This window comes from Rhipicephalus microplus, chromosome X (genome assembly GCF_043290135.1).
Source record: "Rhipicephalus microplus isolate Deutch F79 chromosome X, USDA_Rmic, whole genome shotgun sequence".
NCBI classification, from domain to species: Eukaryota; Metazoa; Arthropoda; class Arachnida; order Ixodida; family Ixodidae; genus Rhipicephalus; species Rhipicephalus microplus.
The window spans coordinates 203,465,103-203,484,876 of record NC_134710.1 but is presented as its reverse complement, the minus strand read 5'-3'; the positions used below and the strand labels follow the sequence as shown (position 1 = coordinate 203,484,876).

At 47.0% G+C, this 19,774-nt stretch overlaps 1 protein-coding gene across 1 annotated transcript in view; it reads left to right on the top strand.

Annotated features, from left to right (window-relative positions):
* Positions 1 to 1,148: 1,148 nt before the first annotated feature.
* Positions 1,149 to 19,774, top strand: part of LOC119187625 (ornithine decarboxylase) — a 196,950-nt gene continuing 178,324 nt past the window's right edge. Inside the window, exon 1 of the mRNA XM_075878493.1 lies at positions 1,149 to 1,256. Within this exon, the coding sequence (XP_075734608.1) occupies positions 1,153 to 1,256 (104 nt within the window). The 5' untranslated portion in view covers positions 1,149 to 1,152. The remainder of the gene's footprint in view (positions 1,257 to 19,774) is intronic.

Below are 19,774 nucleotides of genomic sequence, written 5' to 3'. Positions count from 1 at the left end.
GCAATACTGAGGTTTATGAAGGAGTAAGTTTTGTTTGCGAGGTTATATTATGTTGCCTCTTTCCTATTCAACATACAAGCACCTGATGAAAAAAAGGAACTGTTCAATGAGACGACCTCGTGCATCACATCGACAGTCACCCCATAAACCACTGTGCGCAATTAGGTCCCCTAGAACAAGATCACGTTCTGGTAGTTGATCTATTAAGGACTGAAATTTATGTTTTTCTAGGTGGTGATGTGGTGGTATGTATAGAGAGCAGATGGTGACGATCTTATTCAGTATAACTGCTCGAACAGCCACTGCCTCTAGGGATGTTAGTAGAGGTACATGAGTACACGCTACTCCTAAGTTAACAATAATGGCTACACCACCAGATGACGTCTCAGCATCATCTCTGTACTTTCGGAAGACAGCATATTGACGCAAAATTTTGTATTCTTCGATTTCAGGTGTGTTTCCTGTACACACAGCACTTTTGGAGAATGTTTGTGTTAAAGGTCTTGGACATCGTCGAGTTTTCGAAGTAGTCCTCTGAGGTTTTATTGTATGATTTGTGTCTTCATTATGGGAGTAAAGAAGTACTGTGTGTACAAAATGAGTGTAGCTGGTGTCTAACGAAAAAAGTGGCTTATCTCACAGGGCCTTTAGGAGGCCCTGTAATTACTGTTTTGCCTTTTTTAGAGCGGGTCGAGGAGACCTCGCCACTCTTTTAGCACAGTCTGCGCCGGTGAACTGGATGTGTCCATCGCCTCAGGGAGACGACAGACAATGTTGTTTTTATTGTAGGCTTCGTCACAACAGACGGAGCCTTCTACACCACCGAGCTGGAGGTCAAGGGGACCTTTTTATTTTATGTGATGCCCTGGCTATTGCCAGGGTTCACAGGGGCCTTCGGTGGGGCTGTATTCAGGGAGGGTGGGGCAGCCGAGGCTGCTCCTCCCGTGGGGGCTTGTGGCGTTTGCCTCGGCACGCTAGGCGTGGTTCAAGGCGTTGCTGAAAACCGAAGGGGTGCTGACCCCCCTCGCACCACTTCGGCATACGATGTATTCCCTGAGAAATGTGGGGAAACACGCGGCCGCCCTTCACGGAAGCTTGTGTTCAATTTAAACTTTGTGATTATTACTTCTTTTTCTCTTTTTCAGGCCACGCATGGCCTGGAATATGCGGGATGGTCACCCTCTCAGTTTGCGCAGTGGACTTGTAACTGACAGTCATCGTCAGCGGTATGACATTTGTTGCCGCATTTCGCGCAGGTAAGCTCTCCTCGGCAGCTCTAGGAGCCATGCCCGAACGTCTGACACTTAAAGCAGCGCCGCGGGTTGGGTATGTATGGTCTGGCTGGCAGTTTAAGATAGCCTGTTGCTATTTCAGTAGCGAGAGTACTAGATGCGAAAGTGAGTATGGTGTGTTTCGTTGGGGTTTCTTTATTTTCTCTTCTTATTTTGATACGGCGCACCTGAAGGACATTTTCTTCTTTGTAGCCTGTTAGAAGTTCCTCATCAGAGAGGTCTATTAAGTTTCCATCTGATACAACATCATTCAAGGTGTTCATGATTCGATGCGGTGTGATTGTGATAGGCTGATCACCAAACGATGTAAGGTTATGCAGTCTCTGGTACTGTGCGTGGTATTTTACTTCGAGTAGCAGGTCACCACTGGCGGTATTTGTGGCTTTGTAGCCTGCGCCTAGTGTTTCTATAAGGCATTTGGAAACAAGAAAAGGTGAAATACTTCTAGCTTTCTTTTGTGTACTTTCACAGTGGATAATGTGGTTATTTCAGGAAGTTATCTTTCTTGTTTGGTAGAAATTCTAAAATTGCATTAGTGTGCCACCTCTCAGAGGCGCGATTGGTTGTGACAAAGCTAGGAGTTCCCATGAATTAGGTAGCTTATTCGGCGGCCAAGCCAGCCACTTACCACTGAGCCCAACAAGGGGACGCTGCGAGACGCGAAGGAGACGCAAGCGCCAATCGTACATGGCCTCTATAACCTAATATATCTACCCAATGTTCACCCCTTGGGTAGATATACCCGAGGGGGCCTGTAGCATACTTGGCGTATGCTACAGGCCCCCTCGCTCTGATCCGAATTTCGCCCGCGAACTGAATGAAGTGCTGTCTACGCTTACTAATAAACACCCATCCGCACATATCCTCCTCTATGGCGACTTCAATTTCCCGAATATTGACTGGATAAACGAAACACAACTAAATACAGGAAATGCCGAAGCAAGAGAATTTGTCGATGTTTGTCTGAACTTTAACCTTATGCAACTGGTGTCGGAACCAACTCGTGTAACTAGTGAATCTTCGAGCATCTAAGATGTTATACTAACAAAGAGCCCCGAAAGCTTAGAATCTATCTCCTACTTACGTGAAATCAGTGATCATAAAGTCATTCATACTACATTAAACTTCACCCCTAAAACACGCCACATTTCCAGCAAAACAATTCATATGTACAACAAAGATGATTATGATGCAATCAATAATGAACTGCGAGATTTCCTGCCTGAGTTTGAATCCAGTTTCGATTTCAGATCTTTTAACAGCAACTGGTTAGTCTTTAGGGACAAAATATTCGAGTTAACTAATACATATATCCCAAAGATGAACTTACCTGCTAATCAAAATAAACCATGGTTTTCGAAACTTTTAATAAGGCAGGAAAATAAAAAGAAACGTTTCTTTCGTACTGCGAAACGTAATGGTACTGCGTGCGCATGGGAGAAGTACTATGCTGCAGAAGACGCATATTATGCTGCAATTCGAAGAGCAAAACAGACGTTTTATTGCATTGACCACCTAAAATTCTAACAAATAACCCTAGAATGTTCTGGGAAGTTATAAACCCGCAACCGCCGCGCGAAATAACGCTTACTGACCAATATGCTGAGGAAGTTAGCGACGGTGATTGTGCCGACGTTTTTAACATCGCGTTCTGCTCTGTGTTCACAAAAGAAGCCGATTCGCCACTTCCCTCGCCACCTACTACGACGTTACCGATAATGACTCCAGTGGAATTTTCTGTTGCTGGAATTTCGTCCCTTATCGACAAACTTAAACTTTCATCATCGGCTGGCGTTGACATCATTAACTCTTAACTGTTAAAAAACACTAAACAAATTATTGCAGTGTATTTGTCGATGTTGTTTTCATTGTCGCTTAAAACAGAAATGCTGCCAGAAGACTGGAAGGTGAGAAAGGTCATTCCGGTCCGCAAATCAGGTAACAGTCACCCCTAAATTACCGCCCCATTTCACTAACCAGCGTCTCATGCAAAATCATGGGACACGTCATATACACTCACATAATAAACTTTCTGGACGCTAACAATTTCTTTCATTCTTCGCAGCATGGATTTTGTAAATCTTTATCTTGTGAAACACAACTAGCCATATTTACTCATGATTTGCACGCTAATCTTGACCGTAACTTCTAGACTGATGCAATCTTTCTAGACTTCGCTAAAGCTTTCGATAAGGTACCACACAAACGCCTGGTACTAAAACTTGCCCAGTTTAATCTGCACCCCAAAATTCTTGCATGGATTTCAGAATTTCTCGCTAACCGTTCCCAGTCTGTCGATATTAGAAATAAACATTCTAGCTCCCTCTCGGTAACATCGGGAGTCCCCCAAGGTTCCGTCCTCGGACCCCTTCTGTTTCTAATATCTATTAACGATTTACCCATGCATGTATCTTCGCATATCCGCAGGTTTGCCGACGATTGTGTTCTATACTGCAAAATTACTAACCCCTCTGATCAAACTGCACTTCAAAATGACCTTCATCGTGTACAGCAATGGTGCGACCTGTGGTTGATGGAGCTTAACCCCTTTAAATGCAAACTCGTTTCTTTTAAACGCCAGCATAATCCCTTGCATTTTTCTCACGTAATAGCTAACTCTACTCTTGAACAAATTAAATCCTATAAATACCTAGGCGTCACCTTATCCAGTGATCTTTCATGGCGCACGCATATCACGAACGTCATATCATCAGCGAACCGAACTTTGGGTTTTTTGAAGCGTCATTTGCGTCATGCCCCACCTGACATCAAACTTCTCGCCTATAAATCTTTAATCCGAACTAAACTAGAATATGCAGCTCCCATATGAAGCCCGCACCAGGTATACTTGATAAATGAATTAGAGTCTGTGCAAAACCGCGCCACTAGGTTCATACATTCTTTATATTCATATAACATAAGCATATCATCCCTTAAACGTGAAACTGGTCTTTCGAATCTTTCAGTGCGCCACCGCATTACCAGCCTTTGTTTGCTACACAAGTTCTTTCACAGCCCTCTTAATCAAGCACCCTACATCGTCCCACCGACGCGCATATCTCACCGCACTGCCCACGCGTTTCAAATTGCCCGTCCACATGCTCGCACTACTTCTTTTTCTGCCTCTTTTTCCCCCGTGTAGTAGTGGACTGGAATGGCCTTCCCTGTGACGTTCCAGCCATCACGTGTCCATCAACATTTAAAGAGAAGGTCACCACGCACATTTCCATTTGAAAACCTGTGTACATTTACCTGTTACCCACCCCTTATGTAATACCCCCTACATGGGGGACTTTAAGGTATTAAGGTGATGTGATGTGATGAACATCTGCACCAGGTTAACCCTTGCCGCCGAGAATTTCGAAAGTGAAAAGTGAGGAGAGGACAGGAAAGATCAAAAGTAGTAGAAAAAACGAAGATGGAGAGACACAAGAAAAGAGGAAGAGGCGACTGCCGATTTCTCCTGGGTGGGTCAGCCAAGGGGTGCCGTCTACGTGAAGCCAGAGCCAAAGGGGTGTGTTGCCTCTACCGGGGGGCCTTAAAGGTCCAATCACCCGGCGGGCGTCGGCTCAACCCCGAGGATCTCCTTTTCGACGGACACGGCAAAGCCACGCATGGCTAGGCGTGGGAGCGAGTATAGACTCCCCCGTCAGCTTCGGCCCGTGGTGTCGCTACGCACCAAACGCCTTGTTTCGCAGCCTGCACCTGCGAATATATATATATATATATATATATATATATATATATATATATATATATATATATATATATATATATATATATATATATATATATATATATATATATATATATATTTTATAGGGAAATAGGGAAATGACAGTGACAGCAAGAACAGCCTAGAGTGGCCATATAAGTGCTATCGCAACAAAATGCAAAAATATTCAGGTCGTTTTTTCTTGATTGTAGGCAGCGCACAAAAAACACAAGAGAAGGAAACAGGACAAGCGCTGCCACTTGTCCAGCGCTTGTCCTGTTTCCTTCTCTTGTGTTTTCATTTTGTGTGCTACCCACAATGAATACGTTCCAACTAACCCTCAATTTCATTCTACTTACTTTTTCTTAGTGAACTTTATAAGCTACCTGACATGATAGCTGGATTGTGAGTGTTGTTAGAAGCCTACGTATGTTGATCACATTACAATAAATACCTGCCTGGGGTGCTATCCAGGATCACCCGAGCTTGGTAAAACTCGGGATTTTCTCGAGCTCTGGCGACAGCCTCTTTTGAGTGAATCAACCGAGCAAAAAAATCAAGTCCACCCCTTAGCGCGCTTCGTTTCATTGGTTACGGTGGAAACGTCATCAAGTCAAGGATGTTCAACTAAGGTGGGTCGTTATTCAATCCAGAGGCATCTTCTTTCAACGATTTGTCACTTCTATGACTGCATATGTGCACGCATACCTTTAAAATGTCAGAAGCTTTTCCTAATTATATTTTTCATAAGTACGACCTGTCTAAATTTATTTTGAAACCTTTATAGGTTGGACTAAGCCTGTTTTGCAGTAATAAGCATGTTTGCCTCTGAGATTACTTCCGACCAATCTCTCCACGACATCGCAACCGCAGCTGAACCTGAGGTCACGTGTTAATCATCATGGTCAGTCTGTACATTCTAGCAGGCTGTCCGGCCGGTGCTTGCCTTCTTTGTAGTCTTCGCCAATCGCTAGCACCCGTGCACATGGGGCTGAATAATTAGCTATTTGACTGCGCAGTATTCTTGTCAAGTTAGGCCAGGACCTGCTAGGACCACGCAATTAGGTCAATTCGCGGTAAAACTGATAAAATTACGAGACATTCGCAATAAAACTATGATAACGAAGCCATGTGAAGATAGAAATCTGCTAGATAAAGCATGCTACTTGACACACTATCTAAATCGTGCCAATTAACGCGATAGTGAGTAGGAGCACACCTTGGGAAACTATGCTAACTAGACTTTACTTAAGTGATGACTATAAAGTTCGTGCTAATAGGAATCAGGTTACCCGAAATAACCGTTGCTGTTTTAAAGCCCAATGTATCTAGTAAAATCTAAATTATAAAACAAAACTGATGTGATTCTCACTTCTAAGCACACAAAGAAGAGAATAGGCGACCGAATTGATAAGCTGTAAGAAGCTAGGTTATCACAAGCTCCTCATTGGCTCCAGCCTTGTACAAGTAGTGCAGCTGACCAAATCATTTACTGTGCAAAAAAGCTACTGCTTAGTATCCATCACATGAAACACTTCGCCGACACACCAGCTCCATGACAGTCACGAGTTGAACTGGGGTTTTCTCAAAATCAATGAGTTCAAATCCTAGTTCCCGAGTCAATCAGTTTGACAGACGCCCACTGCAAAGGTCAGGTCCATCCAGCACGTTCGCACTTGTAGAAGAGCAGTGCTCACGCCGCAACGCCAGTGAGCAGCACATGAATCTATCAACTTTATCGCGCATGCTATGCACATACGCACGTATGAGTAAAAGGTAAATCAACACGTGGCTACGATGTCTCGTAATCAATTTCACTGCGCTCATGACGTATCCACTCACAGTCGCGTTGCCGCCATGATGCGAGCGCCCTGTTGACGACCTGTCCTTATATATATCTTCAATATTTTGATGAAGCGAAATGAGCAGCACGAGAGTGTTGCGTGCATCTTTGCTGCTGTCGAGAGTGAAAATTTTCATGCTGCAACTGGAACGAAAGAACTTTCCCTGAAAATGACAAATGCCCACCAACACGCCTGTAGGAGGCGCGTGTTCAGCTGACAAAAAGAGCGCGATAATGAAGCTGATGGTTCTGCACTGCTGAAATGTTCACTGAGTGGCGGGGCTGACATGTGCATAGGGTGTTTCTTTGATAACCAGCACAAACGCGCAACCTGTTGAACATTGGCCTCACTACACTGCTGGAAGCCATCCAAAGCACTGCCAAAGTTGACCCGGCCCGAGCAGAAGAGGAAGATCAAATAAGAATTCACCTTATTAAAAATTCTCTTACAGGCAGTACACCCGAAAGAATCAGAGCAGAAGCCTACCGCCTTCTGGAAGTGCTCAGAAGTCTGACGTACAATATGAACTTGCCAGTGGCCAGTTACGTACCAGCACCGGATGACTCCATCCTTGGAGTAGTTTACAAGGCCTGCACGGGCAAAACAGACCACAATGTTCAAGCAAAACTCATGAAGAAAAACCCTGACATCCCCATAGTAAATGCCATGAGACTGGGCTCTACAGAACACCTGGTCATCACCTTCGCCGGACACAAGCTTCCTGCCACGATCCGCTTCAGGTGTTTCACCTTAGAAGTAAATTCCTTCAGGGAAAGTCATGAGTCCTGCTTCAACTGCAGGAAGCTTGTGAATCGCACAGATGTGTGCCCGCTGCCCGGTCCTGGAATACCAAAATGCCGAAGATGTGGTAGAGAACATGCCCCACCGCCACTGGGATAACAGCCAACATGTACACCACAGTGTGTAGTCTACCTCGGCGTACATCCCACTGGCAGCAGGAGCTGCAAGCTACGCTTCACACTAGTCAAACCTAATAACAGCAAGAAGACATCGATGTCCTCTAGCACCAATGAGGGAGGAAGATCAAGATCACCAGGCCATCGATCAAGATCGAGGTTACGAAAAAGAAGCAAGAGTGGGAACAGAAATGCCCCCAACCCTACAAAAAAGAGCCGTAGTCCCAGTCAGGAAACATCCGCTTCTATGCCAGCAATACACAACAACAACAACGCCTGGAGCAACGGCCCACCAAAGAGCGTAGGTTGGAGTACCTACGATCCAGGCTATACCAGCAAAGCGGCAACTATTCAGCCAGCATCCAACACTAAACAAGGGGGCAAGACCAGGAACCGGTCAACATCCCAGACTCGAGGCGGCCATTACAGATCCAGTCCGAGATGAAGGACGCAGCCACCGGCCAGACCTCAAGACAATAAGGTGGGGGAACTGGCAGAGCTGGTAAACTGTTTACAGCAACAGTTGGCTTCGGCCAATGAACAGATCAAGCAACTGAAAAAAATTCCAATTCGACCTTTACCCCACCCACGGCTGAGGAACAAATGGGATGCGCTCACAGTAAGGTAACTAACACGAAAACTGACAGAATTAAAGGAGAAAAGCGCAGAGCTTCTAGCCCAGCGCCAGAAATTGCCACAGAAAAAAAACAAGAAAAAGTAAAAAACTTGACACTAAAACTAGCCAAGCTAGAAACTGCCATAAACGCGCGCTTCAAAGAGCTAGAAGCCAAACAGGCTGAGTTTCTGGCATTTACTGAAGGTCGCCTCACCAGAATCGAAAACATGCGGGCAAGTCCTAATCAGCTCAAAGTAGCTAACACAGGCGCACTGACACAGCAGCAGCAACAACACCAAAGCCCTATTGCACAATTACCACTCCTAGTTTGAGGCGAGGGACCTAACAATACAAGATAGATCAATGACCCCCAGCGGAAGGCCCAAACAGAACACACGAACCACGGGCAGAAACTCCTGAGCAGTCATGATGGCCAGTGACCAAATTTCGATCTGGCAATACAACTGCAGAGGGTTCCGAGCTAAAAGACGTGATCCCGAATATAGGATCCATCATTCTACATTCAAACTTGATGTTATTGCGCTACAGGAAACTGGCGTAAACGCCAAGCTTGTTGGCTACACAACCTTCAACACGACAGTGGCGGAAGGCTTTAATCCCTCCATGTCACTCATGACACATAGAAACCTCACCACTAACGTGATAGATGTCGCAATTGAGGATATAGCCTACAACTTCGTAGAAATCCTCCCCAAAAACAAAACTTACCCCACCCTGTACATCTTAAACGCATATCGTCCACCAAAGAACAGAGGCATCGTTGCCTCTAAGCTTATTGCAAAGACGCAGAAACATGCCAGAAGATCACCACTAATAATAGTAGGTGACTTCAATGCTCACCATCCGGCATGGGGCTATAAGTCTTGTGACAAGAAGGGGACCAGTCTATGGACAACCTCACTGGAGCTCTGCGTAACCCTCCTCACACACCCCGAGCGGCCCACCCGAGTAAGTAACAGCATCTGTCGAAACACATCACCTGGTCTAACATTCATTAAAAACATGAAATTCGGCAACTGGGAAAACACAGAACCTAATGCAGGTAGCGATCATTACATCATAGCCGCCACATTCCCACTCAGTAAAAATAAAGAAAGGAAAATTCAGAGGGAAACATACTAATTGGGACGCTTTCAGGGACATTAGAAATAAGAGAGAACCCACAGAACTGACAAACGTAGAAGAATGGACATCCAATCTAATTGAAGACACGAACAAAGGCACCACTGAAGTCGAGATCGAGGAGGATCACCCATCCCCTGACTCACGGCTTATACACCTGTGGGAGGCTAGGGAAAGTATTCAGAAGAGATGGATGTCACAAAAACACAACAGTATCTTACAAAAGAAGATAGCTCAAATTGACAAAGAAGTAGAGAAATATACACAAGCATTGAGTCGAGAACACTGGCACCAAATGTGTGACCGGCTCAATGGCCAATTAGCTAACAAAAACTCCTGGTTTCTACTCAGACATCTGGTAGATCCCGAACAAACGAAATCTAACGCAAGTAAGAACCTGCAGAAACTCATCCATTCCTATCCTGAAAAGGAGAATGACCTAATACGGGAACTGCAAAGCAAATACTTCAACACCAACACAGACATGCCCACTCCGGCTAAATATGAAGGAGAAATCAATCCAGCTTTCGATAGCAATATAGACGAAGCTGAAGTTAGAGCAGTCCTCAACCATATTAAAACCACTGCCGCAGCGGGCGAAGACAGAATAACAAACAAAATCCTCTGACATTTAGATGACCACTCGATTAGCCAGATCACTGAACTACTCAACACTTACTGGGCTTATGGAAAAGATTCACCTAGCTGGAAAAATGCTACCGTCACTTTCATTCTTAAACCGGGCAAGAAGTTAGAACTGGGAAACCTTCGACCGATTTCTCTCACCTCCTGTTTAGGCAAGGTCATGAAGCATGTCATATTTATCCGACTCAGCAATTACATTGAAAAAGAGCATCTGCTACCTGACCCCCTAATCGGCTTCAGAGAGTGTCTATAAACACAATATATTATGCTTCAACTGCAACAAGACATCTTTGACTCAGGCCCACTGCGAGCCACTCGAATCATACTGGGCCTGGACGTCGGTAAAGCTTTTGATAATGTCGCACATCAGGCCATCTTAAATGGCTTATCCCAGTTGAACGTGGGTGAAAGAACGTTCGCCTACATTTCTGACTTTCTCAGATAAAGAACGGCCACCATCCAACTGAGTGAAGTGCGCGGTCGCAAGTTTACGCTAGGCACATGAGGAACCCCGCAAGGTGCCGTCCTCTTGCCCCTACTCTTCAATATCACCATGATGAACTTACCACAACAGATAAACAGGATACCACATATCAAACATGCCATATACGCGGACGATGTTACAATCTGGACAAACAGTGGCTCGGACGGTGGGATAAATGATGCGTTACAGGAGGCAGCCAGCGTTGTGCAAGAGTATGTTAGACACCACGGGTTAACATACTCCCCCTCGAAATCCGAACTCCTAATCATTAGAAGTAAAGCCAAGAAGAGGCCAGGCACGGACGCCCAAGCACCGATAAAAGCTATGTAGGAAAGCGGCACGGTTCCTCCGGTTCAGACAATTAGAGTGCTGGGTATGCTTATTCAACATAACACTCAAAATACCATGGCCCTCACAAAATTGCAGAACACCGCCAAACAAATTGGTGGACTGCTCAGGAGAGTGGCCAACAGATATAGAGGCATAAAGGAGATGGACTTGTGTAGGCTCATTCAGGCCTTCCTAATCAGCCGGATAGTCTACTCTATCCCCTATTATCATTTCAGAAAATCAGACAAAGATAAAATTGAAGCTATTATTCGACAGGCCTACAAATGGGCCCTAAGTTTGCCTGTTTATACCAGCACCGAGAAGCTCCTCCAACTTGGAATGCATAACACACTAGAGGAGCTGATCGGAGCACAAATAACACGGCTTTCAGACACTATGACGGGACTACATATCCTGCATAAACTGAAAATTCAGCCCATACAAACCACGAGAGGCAGAGCACCACTACCTCTCGCGATCAGACGTTACCTACAGATCAAACCAATGCCCGAAAACACCCAGGTGGGCAGACTCGACGCCAGGAGAAAAACCAGAGCCGATAGGCTAAATGAAAAGCACAAGCAAGACCAAACCACGGTCTTCGTCGATGCCGCCAACCAGAGGCACAACACATACACCCTGAGTGCCGTGGACAGAGAACCTAAAATCGTAAATGTGGCTTCTACTACAGCCGCATCAATCAAAGAGGCCGAAGAAATGGTCATAGCACTGGCCATCATGCATCCTACCACCCGCACTGTCCTTAGCGACTCTAAGAGCGCCATTCTCAGCTTTCTAAGGGGAAGTGTGGGACTAAATACAGCCAAGGTCCTGAGAAACTTCAATCAGAATGATAGAACCAAAATCAATCTGGTCTGGGTCCCCGCTCACTCGGGAAACCCCGGTAACGAGGAAGCGCATAAGATGCCCGAGGGTTAGCAAACCGGGTCGCACTTTCATTGGAACCGGGCTCCCCGATAGGAGAGGCAGTGACCTCCTATAACGAACTTACGAATATGTATAAAGATGACAGAAGATTATATCCAAAACCGCACAGCAAACTGACGAGAGCGCACGCCACTATCCTCCGCCGAATTCAAATGAACAGCCTAACCACACCTCACCGCTTAGCGATATTCACAGGTGGAAAGGTTGACTCAACATAGAAAAATTGCGACAAAAATGTCATAGTGAACCAAAGTCACCTCCTCTGAGAATGCGAGGGCCTTCCCCCACCAAGAGCGCTTCTGCCAGCTCCCTCCGAAATGACATGGGAGACCTTAATACGATCCTTCGACGAAAAAATGCAGAAAGCAGTCATTGCATGGGCAGAAGAGGTCGCCGCAGACAAGCGGCTAGCTCGAAACCCATGAAATCTCTTTTAATAAAGTTGTATCCTGCTCCTTCCAACATGCGTTACTGACACCGCACGTGTTTTTGTAGACATTTTTATCAGGCGCTGCTATTGCTCACTCCGTACAGTCTTGGTGCCGTGGTTATCGTATAGCGCGATTTCGGAGCCAACTCGTCTGCCCGAGAAGCTCTGGCAATCCTGTATTTGACTCATAGAAGTTAAACAACATCAAACCAACTTGCCCCGAAAGGCTGCTTCAATTTATTTACTTCTTCGATTATTTATTCATTCCCGCAGCGCCCGAAGGCATTATTGCAGATAGCAATACACTGGCTACGATAAGCTTACGTAAAAGGATAACTATGCAAACATCATTAAGACAAAAGAAATAAGAAAATATAGCAGATCCCGCTCCTTATAGAATTGGTTTCATGCAATGCAGTCGGCAAGTAATTTTTTATATTGAATTTTTTTTTGCTACAACTCAAGTGTTACGAGGAGGACCAACGTTTTATTACGCGTAGTAGTTGTGTGCACATTGTGGGCTTGCCAAGGACGAGGACTATAAAGTGGTGTTTAATGGGTAAGTAAAGGCCTGACTAAACGTCAACACTCTTATTAGAGCACAGGAATGAGTATTATCGAAACGAAGTCTGTTATACGCTCTGATGATGTGAATATCATAAGGAATTTTCGTTAACGTATTCAATAAACACTTGAAAATAGCTTGTGAATCAGATTATACTTCTATTTCCTTTAGGCTGCTCTAAAAGTGGAGCCAACATTGCCCCTACAAGTGAACTTAACCCGACATGATGGCCCACCGCAGTGGTCTAGTAGCTACGATACTCGGCTCCTGACCCGGAAGTCAAGGAATTGAGTCCTGGTGGTGGTGGCTGTATTTTCCATGGAGGCTGCTTTATGCCCGTGTGCTCAGATTTGAGGGCACGTTAAAAAACTTTAGGCAGCCGAAATATCCGAAGCCGTCCACGGCGTCTGTCATAGTCATATGGTGGTTTTGGGATGTTAAACCCTACATATCAATCATTAACACGACATGGTGCTTGTGTCATAAGCATAGCTCAGCAAAACTTTTCGAGCTCACTCAGAGGTACGTAGTATGTGCCTCTGAATATTAAATATTGAAATGCCGCACGAACGACATTGCTTTAAAATTCGTGTAGGTAGACGTGAGCGTAAACATGATCGTCGGTAAGGCTGATAGTAAAGCTGAAGTTGAGATATGACCATAAATTGGCAAAAAAGTGGAACTCACTCAGACTCACTCAGGCAATATATATTGCGCTTTGGACTCATTAGGACTCAGACTCACCAGAGTTTTTTTAGTGAAACTCACTCGGACTCACGCTCACTAAAATTTTCTTCAGCGGAATTCACTTGGACTCAAACTCGTCAAAATGTTACTCACCTGGACTGACTCATACTTGGACTTACGGCTTGATATCACTCTCAGTCAGTCCAAGTGCATCGACTTACGAGTCACTTCGCCGACTTATGACCACGAGACTACACATGTGATGTTTATTGCTTTGTCATAACATCAGACAGACAGCTGTGCAACCACAATCAATGTTGCATCGACTATACACTGGCATATGCTCTTTTTCTAAATCAGCTGCAAGAGCTAGCGTTGTTCCATGGTAAAATGGCCGGCTGCCCCATAGAATGCTTGGGTGTGATTTTCGCTGGGATCCTGACTTCATTCTGTGAACTCATCGCACCCAGACTGCAAATTTCAGCTTTTCTTAACGGTGTCACTTTCAAATTACCGATGTCGGCTCTCCTCATATGCTACACCACCACCACCACCACCCCCACCACCACCACCACCTCCACCACCACTACAACAACAAAAACAACAGCTGCAGCAGCAGCAGCAGCAGCAGCAGCAGCAGCAGTAGCAGCAGCAGTAGCAGCAGCAATCACCGCTCAAGACACAGAAACGCTGAATCAACAGCCGAGTCTATCAGGCAACGGGCTACATTTGCGCACACGCATCACAATGGCTATACACCACAAAATACGCACACAGGACAGACAACATCTACAACAATACGCGACATGGGAGTGGAACTGCTGGGGTTGCAGAAAGAAATGGGGCAATCTCCAGCTGTTCGTATGCAACTGTGAGAGGAAGCCGGACGTGATCCTGTTACAGAAGACAAATGACCCGGTCAAACACGCTCGCTACAAAGCCACAGATGCGGCCGCGTCTAGCGAAGAACAGAGAAAGAAAACACGCCGAGTTGCGTCGACCGGCGTTATGGCGATGTTGCCGGCCTCTGCGGTGCCCCTTTGTCGCAACCTAACAGTGGCGCAGCGTGAGCTTCAAGAGGTGAAGATACCGCACGTTTTCGTAGAACTGATTCCGGGGAGCGGTCAAGGTCTATTTGTATTGAACATGTAGACAGACGTGCAGCATTTGGTTTTTCACATTCTTTAAATTATCTCTACCGGCATGGACATCCACAGACGCTGTCGTTCGTGCTGACGTCTTCTTCTCTCACCTGGCTCGAACACGCGGAGCAGTGCGGCACAAATTCTTCGTCTTTTCTGAGACGCTGACGGCTTGCCGTAGGACCCCCCTCTAGTGAGATAGCCAATGCACGAAGTAGCGATGCCTGTGAGCAGGTTGTAGGTTCCGCTGTTGCAAAGCGCGTTCGTCTGGTTTTTGTGGATAGCTTGTCTTCGAAGACGGTGTCGGTGTCGAGAAAACCCGGCTTTATGTGGTCAATGAAGCCACTGTCCTCGCGTCAACTAAGCAGCAGAACAAAATGCTTCAGGGCAACGCTTGACAATTTCAAACGGTTCATCGTAAAGAGGTTGCACTGGTGGGCTAATTGCGTCATGTTGTAAGAAGACGTCGGTGCAGTCGCGGAGTGAACGACTGACTAAACTTGGGCGTGAGTCTAGAGGTTCAAGAATAGGAGCCACATCTCTCATGGCATTCTTGAAGCGACTGGCATAATCAGCTACGTCCAATGATAATACGCGTGACGTGTCAAAAAACTGTCCAGGAAATCTCAGAGTTGTGCCAAATACGAGCTCAGCTGAGAAGCAGGACACGTCCGTACGTATCGTGCGGCGCAGCGTGAAGGAGGACGAGTGATAGTCGCTCCGTCCAGGGTATCGATGATTGGGGGCCATGAGCGAAGCTTTGAGTTAGCGGTGAAATCACTTAACCATGCCATTCGACATCAGGTGGTAGGACGTCGTCTCAATGTGGTTGACACGAAGCATTCGGGACAAGGCGCGGAATAGCGAGGAGGGAAATAGACGACCTCGATCTGTTGTGATGGCCTTGGGAACCTCGTAGCGGCTTATCCGCAAGTGATGAGTCCGCGGGTGACTGAATCTGCCGTGATGTTGGTGAGGGGTAGTTCCTCAGGCCCCCGCGTGATCCGGTTTACACAGGTTAACATATACCGGCTGTTTTGCGATGGGGGCAAAAGGTCTACGAGATCAAGGTGCATGTGACTGAACCGCGAGTCAGGAGAGAGAGAGATAAAGATGCAAGGAAAGGCAGGGAGGTTAACCAGACGCACATCCGGTTTGCCACCCTGCCGTGAGTCAGGAGGCGTGAATGTACCCAGTGGGCTGACCGTGTTGCGGTAGACTTTCTTTAGCTGGCACTTGAGGCAAGCACGTGTCCAGCGCGGGCGTCGATGTTCATACAAGGCCACAGATATTGCCCTGTGATGAGGCGCGGAGTCCAATGTAACTGCGGCGAAATGGTGCTGGAACGTGAAGGCGAGGACAATCGGTAGAGATGTCGCAAACGAGGGGTATCTGAAACACCTGAAGCTCGCTGTCGTCCTGTTGTGCCGTAGCCATGGCTGGAGAATGAACTGGTGGGCGCTTATCTATAGTTGCGTTGACTTCTATTCGGGAAAGTGCGTCAGCAACACGGTTGTCTTTGCCACTGATGTGCTGGATATCACTCATGAATAAGTTTAATATCTTGGATCCGAATTGGATCTGTTTCAAATTTTAAGCTGATAACTCTGGTACGTATTCAAGCTTGCGGATCCCACGTGGGGTGTGGGCAGAGTTGGTAGCGGGTGGTTGACACGTAAGCGGCTTGTGGTCGATGAGGATATGAAGCTGACTAGCTTCCAGGGAATGTCAAAAGTGCTGTGTAGTCAAATAGCCCATGAGCAGTTCGTGACTGAATGTGCTATAACGACGTTCGGTCAGTGAGAGCTTCCATGAGAAGAAAGTGACCGGCTGCGAAACTCCGTCGACCAACTGCTCTAAGCCTGCTCCAATGGCGTCGTCGGAGGCGTCCACTGTGAGTGACGCGATGGCGTTGTTCCTTGAATCCGCGAAGAGCGTTGTGTTAGCAAGAGCTTCCTAGATGGAACTGAAGGCCGTCTCTGCATCGCCCATCCAGAATATAGAAGCGTTGGGCTTCGTTTTACCGGATAGAAGTGTATGAAGTGGTTGCAAGATGGCAGCGCATTTAATGGCCAAGAAAGTCCAGTGAGAAAATTCTGAACTCGCTCATCGGTCCATTGACTACTAGTCCGTATTTGCGGAGTCGTGTGAAAACCTGACGCAGGTGAAGTTCGTGATCTTCTGCAGTGGTGCTGAACACACGTACGTAGCGAAGCAGAAGGTCAAGCCACGAAGTACCTGGTCCACTAACCACTGAAAGATTTGTGCGGCGTTTCGTCGACCGAAAAGCATGCGCATGTATTCAAACATGCTAAAAATGTTATTATGGCAGCTTCCAGTACGTCCGAAGCCTCGACAAGTATTTGGTAGCTTGCCTTTACTAATTCAATTTTTCTGAATACAGTAAAACCGTGCAGCAATGCAGTGAAGTCCTGGAAGTGCGGTATAGGATAGCGGTCCGGTATCGTCACTTCGTTGAGAGCGCAGTAGTTACCTCATGGTCTCCATTCACCTGAGGGCTTGGGAAGCATATGTAGCGGTGAAAACCAGTCACCGGAAGAGGGTCGGACGTATCCGAGTTCAAGCATGTGCTCGAATTTAAGGCTGCAATCTCGTAGTGGTCAGGAGCGAGACGACGAGCACGCGCAAACAACGGCACTACTACTGTCACTATGGGATGAGTGACACTGTGGCGTATCGGGTCTTCAAGAGATGGAGCACGAAAGAGGTCGGGAAATTCTTGCAGAAGCGTGGACCATGGCGGAGGCATTTTGGTATGAGCTTTCACGAGACGCATGGATAGCAAACTTGACGCCACACCTCGAACTGTCAGGAAAGTCTCAGACAACACGAGACGGCTATAACGTTGGTCTACCACAAGCTTAAAATGCCAAAAAAGCCGCACTGATGATGGGTACACACACGTCAACGATTAAGAAGATCCACCAAAACGTGCATCTCAGGCCGATGTCAAGCGTAACAGAAGTCTGCGCGTAGGTCCTCATGGTTGAATCATTCACCTCAATGACAGGTGGTGAGGTCTGGCGTCGTCGGCGGTCCTCCAACTTAGGAGGAACAACACACACTTCAGCACCTGTAACGATGAGGTAGTGGACTTTGGTGACGCGGTCCGTGACGTGAAATAGGTGGTTGTATGTCGGGCCTGAAGCACTGGCCGCTGTCAGTGTGTAGCCGGTGCGTTTCCCGCAATCTAACATGGCTGTTTACATGGACGATTCCGAGATCCGTATCGGTGGTGATACCAGCAGACGCTGAGAAGCAGACCTGGCAATCTTTCGCGGCTTTGGCGCTGTTTTCATGACGCGTTGTGGCAGTGGGCAACCTTGAGCGCACCCAGTTCAGTGTCCAACTGATCTACCTTGCGGTTGAGCTACTCGTTAGCTTGAAGAAGGCGGTCTAAGTGATCCTCGCGGGCCAGCACATAGAGGGTAAATTCACGTGGTCTCTCGATCGCACACATGGATGGGGCACCAGCATTCATAATCTTGTCGGCCATCCGCGTTAGTGAGTCGATGGTTTCTGTAGACGATACACTCAAAATCATCCGCACCGCAAAATCATCTGCTGTGGCAGTCGCTGTAAGAAGAAATCGCGTAGAATTAGTGCGTCCAATACAGCAGAGTGGTCTCCAATCGGGTGGCGCATGCGACTCAGAAGCTCCGTAGGCATTCGGTCACCGAGTTCTTTTGAGGTGAGTAGCTGCTGCAGCCTACGCTGTTCCGACTCAGTTGTCCGGCATATGAGCTCGTCTTCAAGGTTGTCGTAGGGGTTGTCGGGATGTGGAGAACGCAGAATGTCGCTTACAATGGCGGTGACAGCAGGTGGTAAAGCGCCGATGACATAGTCGTACCTCGCTGTTTGCAACGTTATCCGGTGTCGTTGGAAAAGTGGCTCGTTGCTCAGAAACCAGAGTTTAGAGTCCGCCTGCCAAAACTCCAGGAACCTGGGAGTAGCGACGACAGGGTCATGTACTAAGGGCTTTGGCGTGGCGTCGCTGTTGGGTGCTGTGTCCATGGTCAGCCAAAATTAATGGGTCTGAAGGCTGTAACCGTAGTAACCGAAGACGCTGAGCAGATGAGAAGTACAGGAGAAGAGCTACCGAAGAAGAGCAGCAGCCGCAGTGTCAAGCCAGGTAGAATTAGAGTTGGTCATGACGCTCGGTGCATTGACGAAAGAACGAGTAGGTGCGCGTTGCCACTCGAAGACCGCGTCACCACTTGTAGAAAGATGTGTGGCGTTTGGCTTGCACAATTTTTATTTGTCCCTGGTCTGGCATGGACGTCCGCAGACGCTCTCGTTCTTGCTGGCGTCTTCTTTTCTCAGCTGGCTCAAACACACCAAGCACCTGCGGCACAACTTCTTCGCCTTCTCCGAGACACTAACGGCTTGCCATAAACATTTACAGCAAACCCCCGTTGCAGCACAGATTTAGGGAGATGTTCCGCAAGCTACGCGCTGTCGCCGGTGATGGGGTGCTACTCGTTTCGGGCGACTTCAACGCGCTAAGAGATACGCACGAGAAACACCCAAGGGCAGGCGCCTGTAGGAGGACTCGGCAGACCTGCGGCTATAACTCATAGCGAACCCTGCCTATTCCACGCGCAGAGGACATAGCACGTGCTTTGACACGCTATCAGACTTTTCGTTCGTGACTCACATAGCCAACACGCAGCGGCACAACATGCAAGAGGTTCAAACAATCAACCATTCCTTTTAGATATTCGAATTGATACAGGGTAGTGTGTTATCCGGTGTCACTTCGATAGCGAATGGAAGCCCAGAGAATGTAGTCTCTCTCACGTGTAATGGGTTGTATTTTGTAAGACACGCAAGGAACGTGAGCGAGGTGGTAAGCCGATAACGAATATTAAAGTATGGACCAAAAGGCTCAGGGCAAGAGGTCCCTCCAGAGGCAAAACTTCCTGTGATTGAAAGCACGCTCCTGCACATGTGGGAGGCCAAGCAGGGTCTGCTGAAGAGATGGAAGCGTCAAAG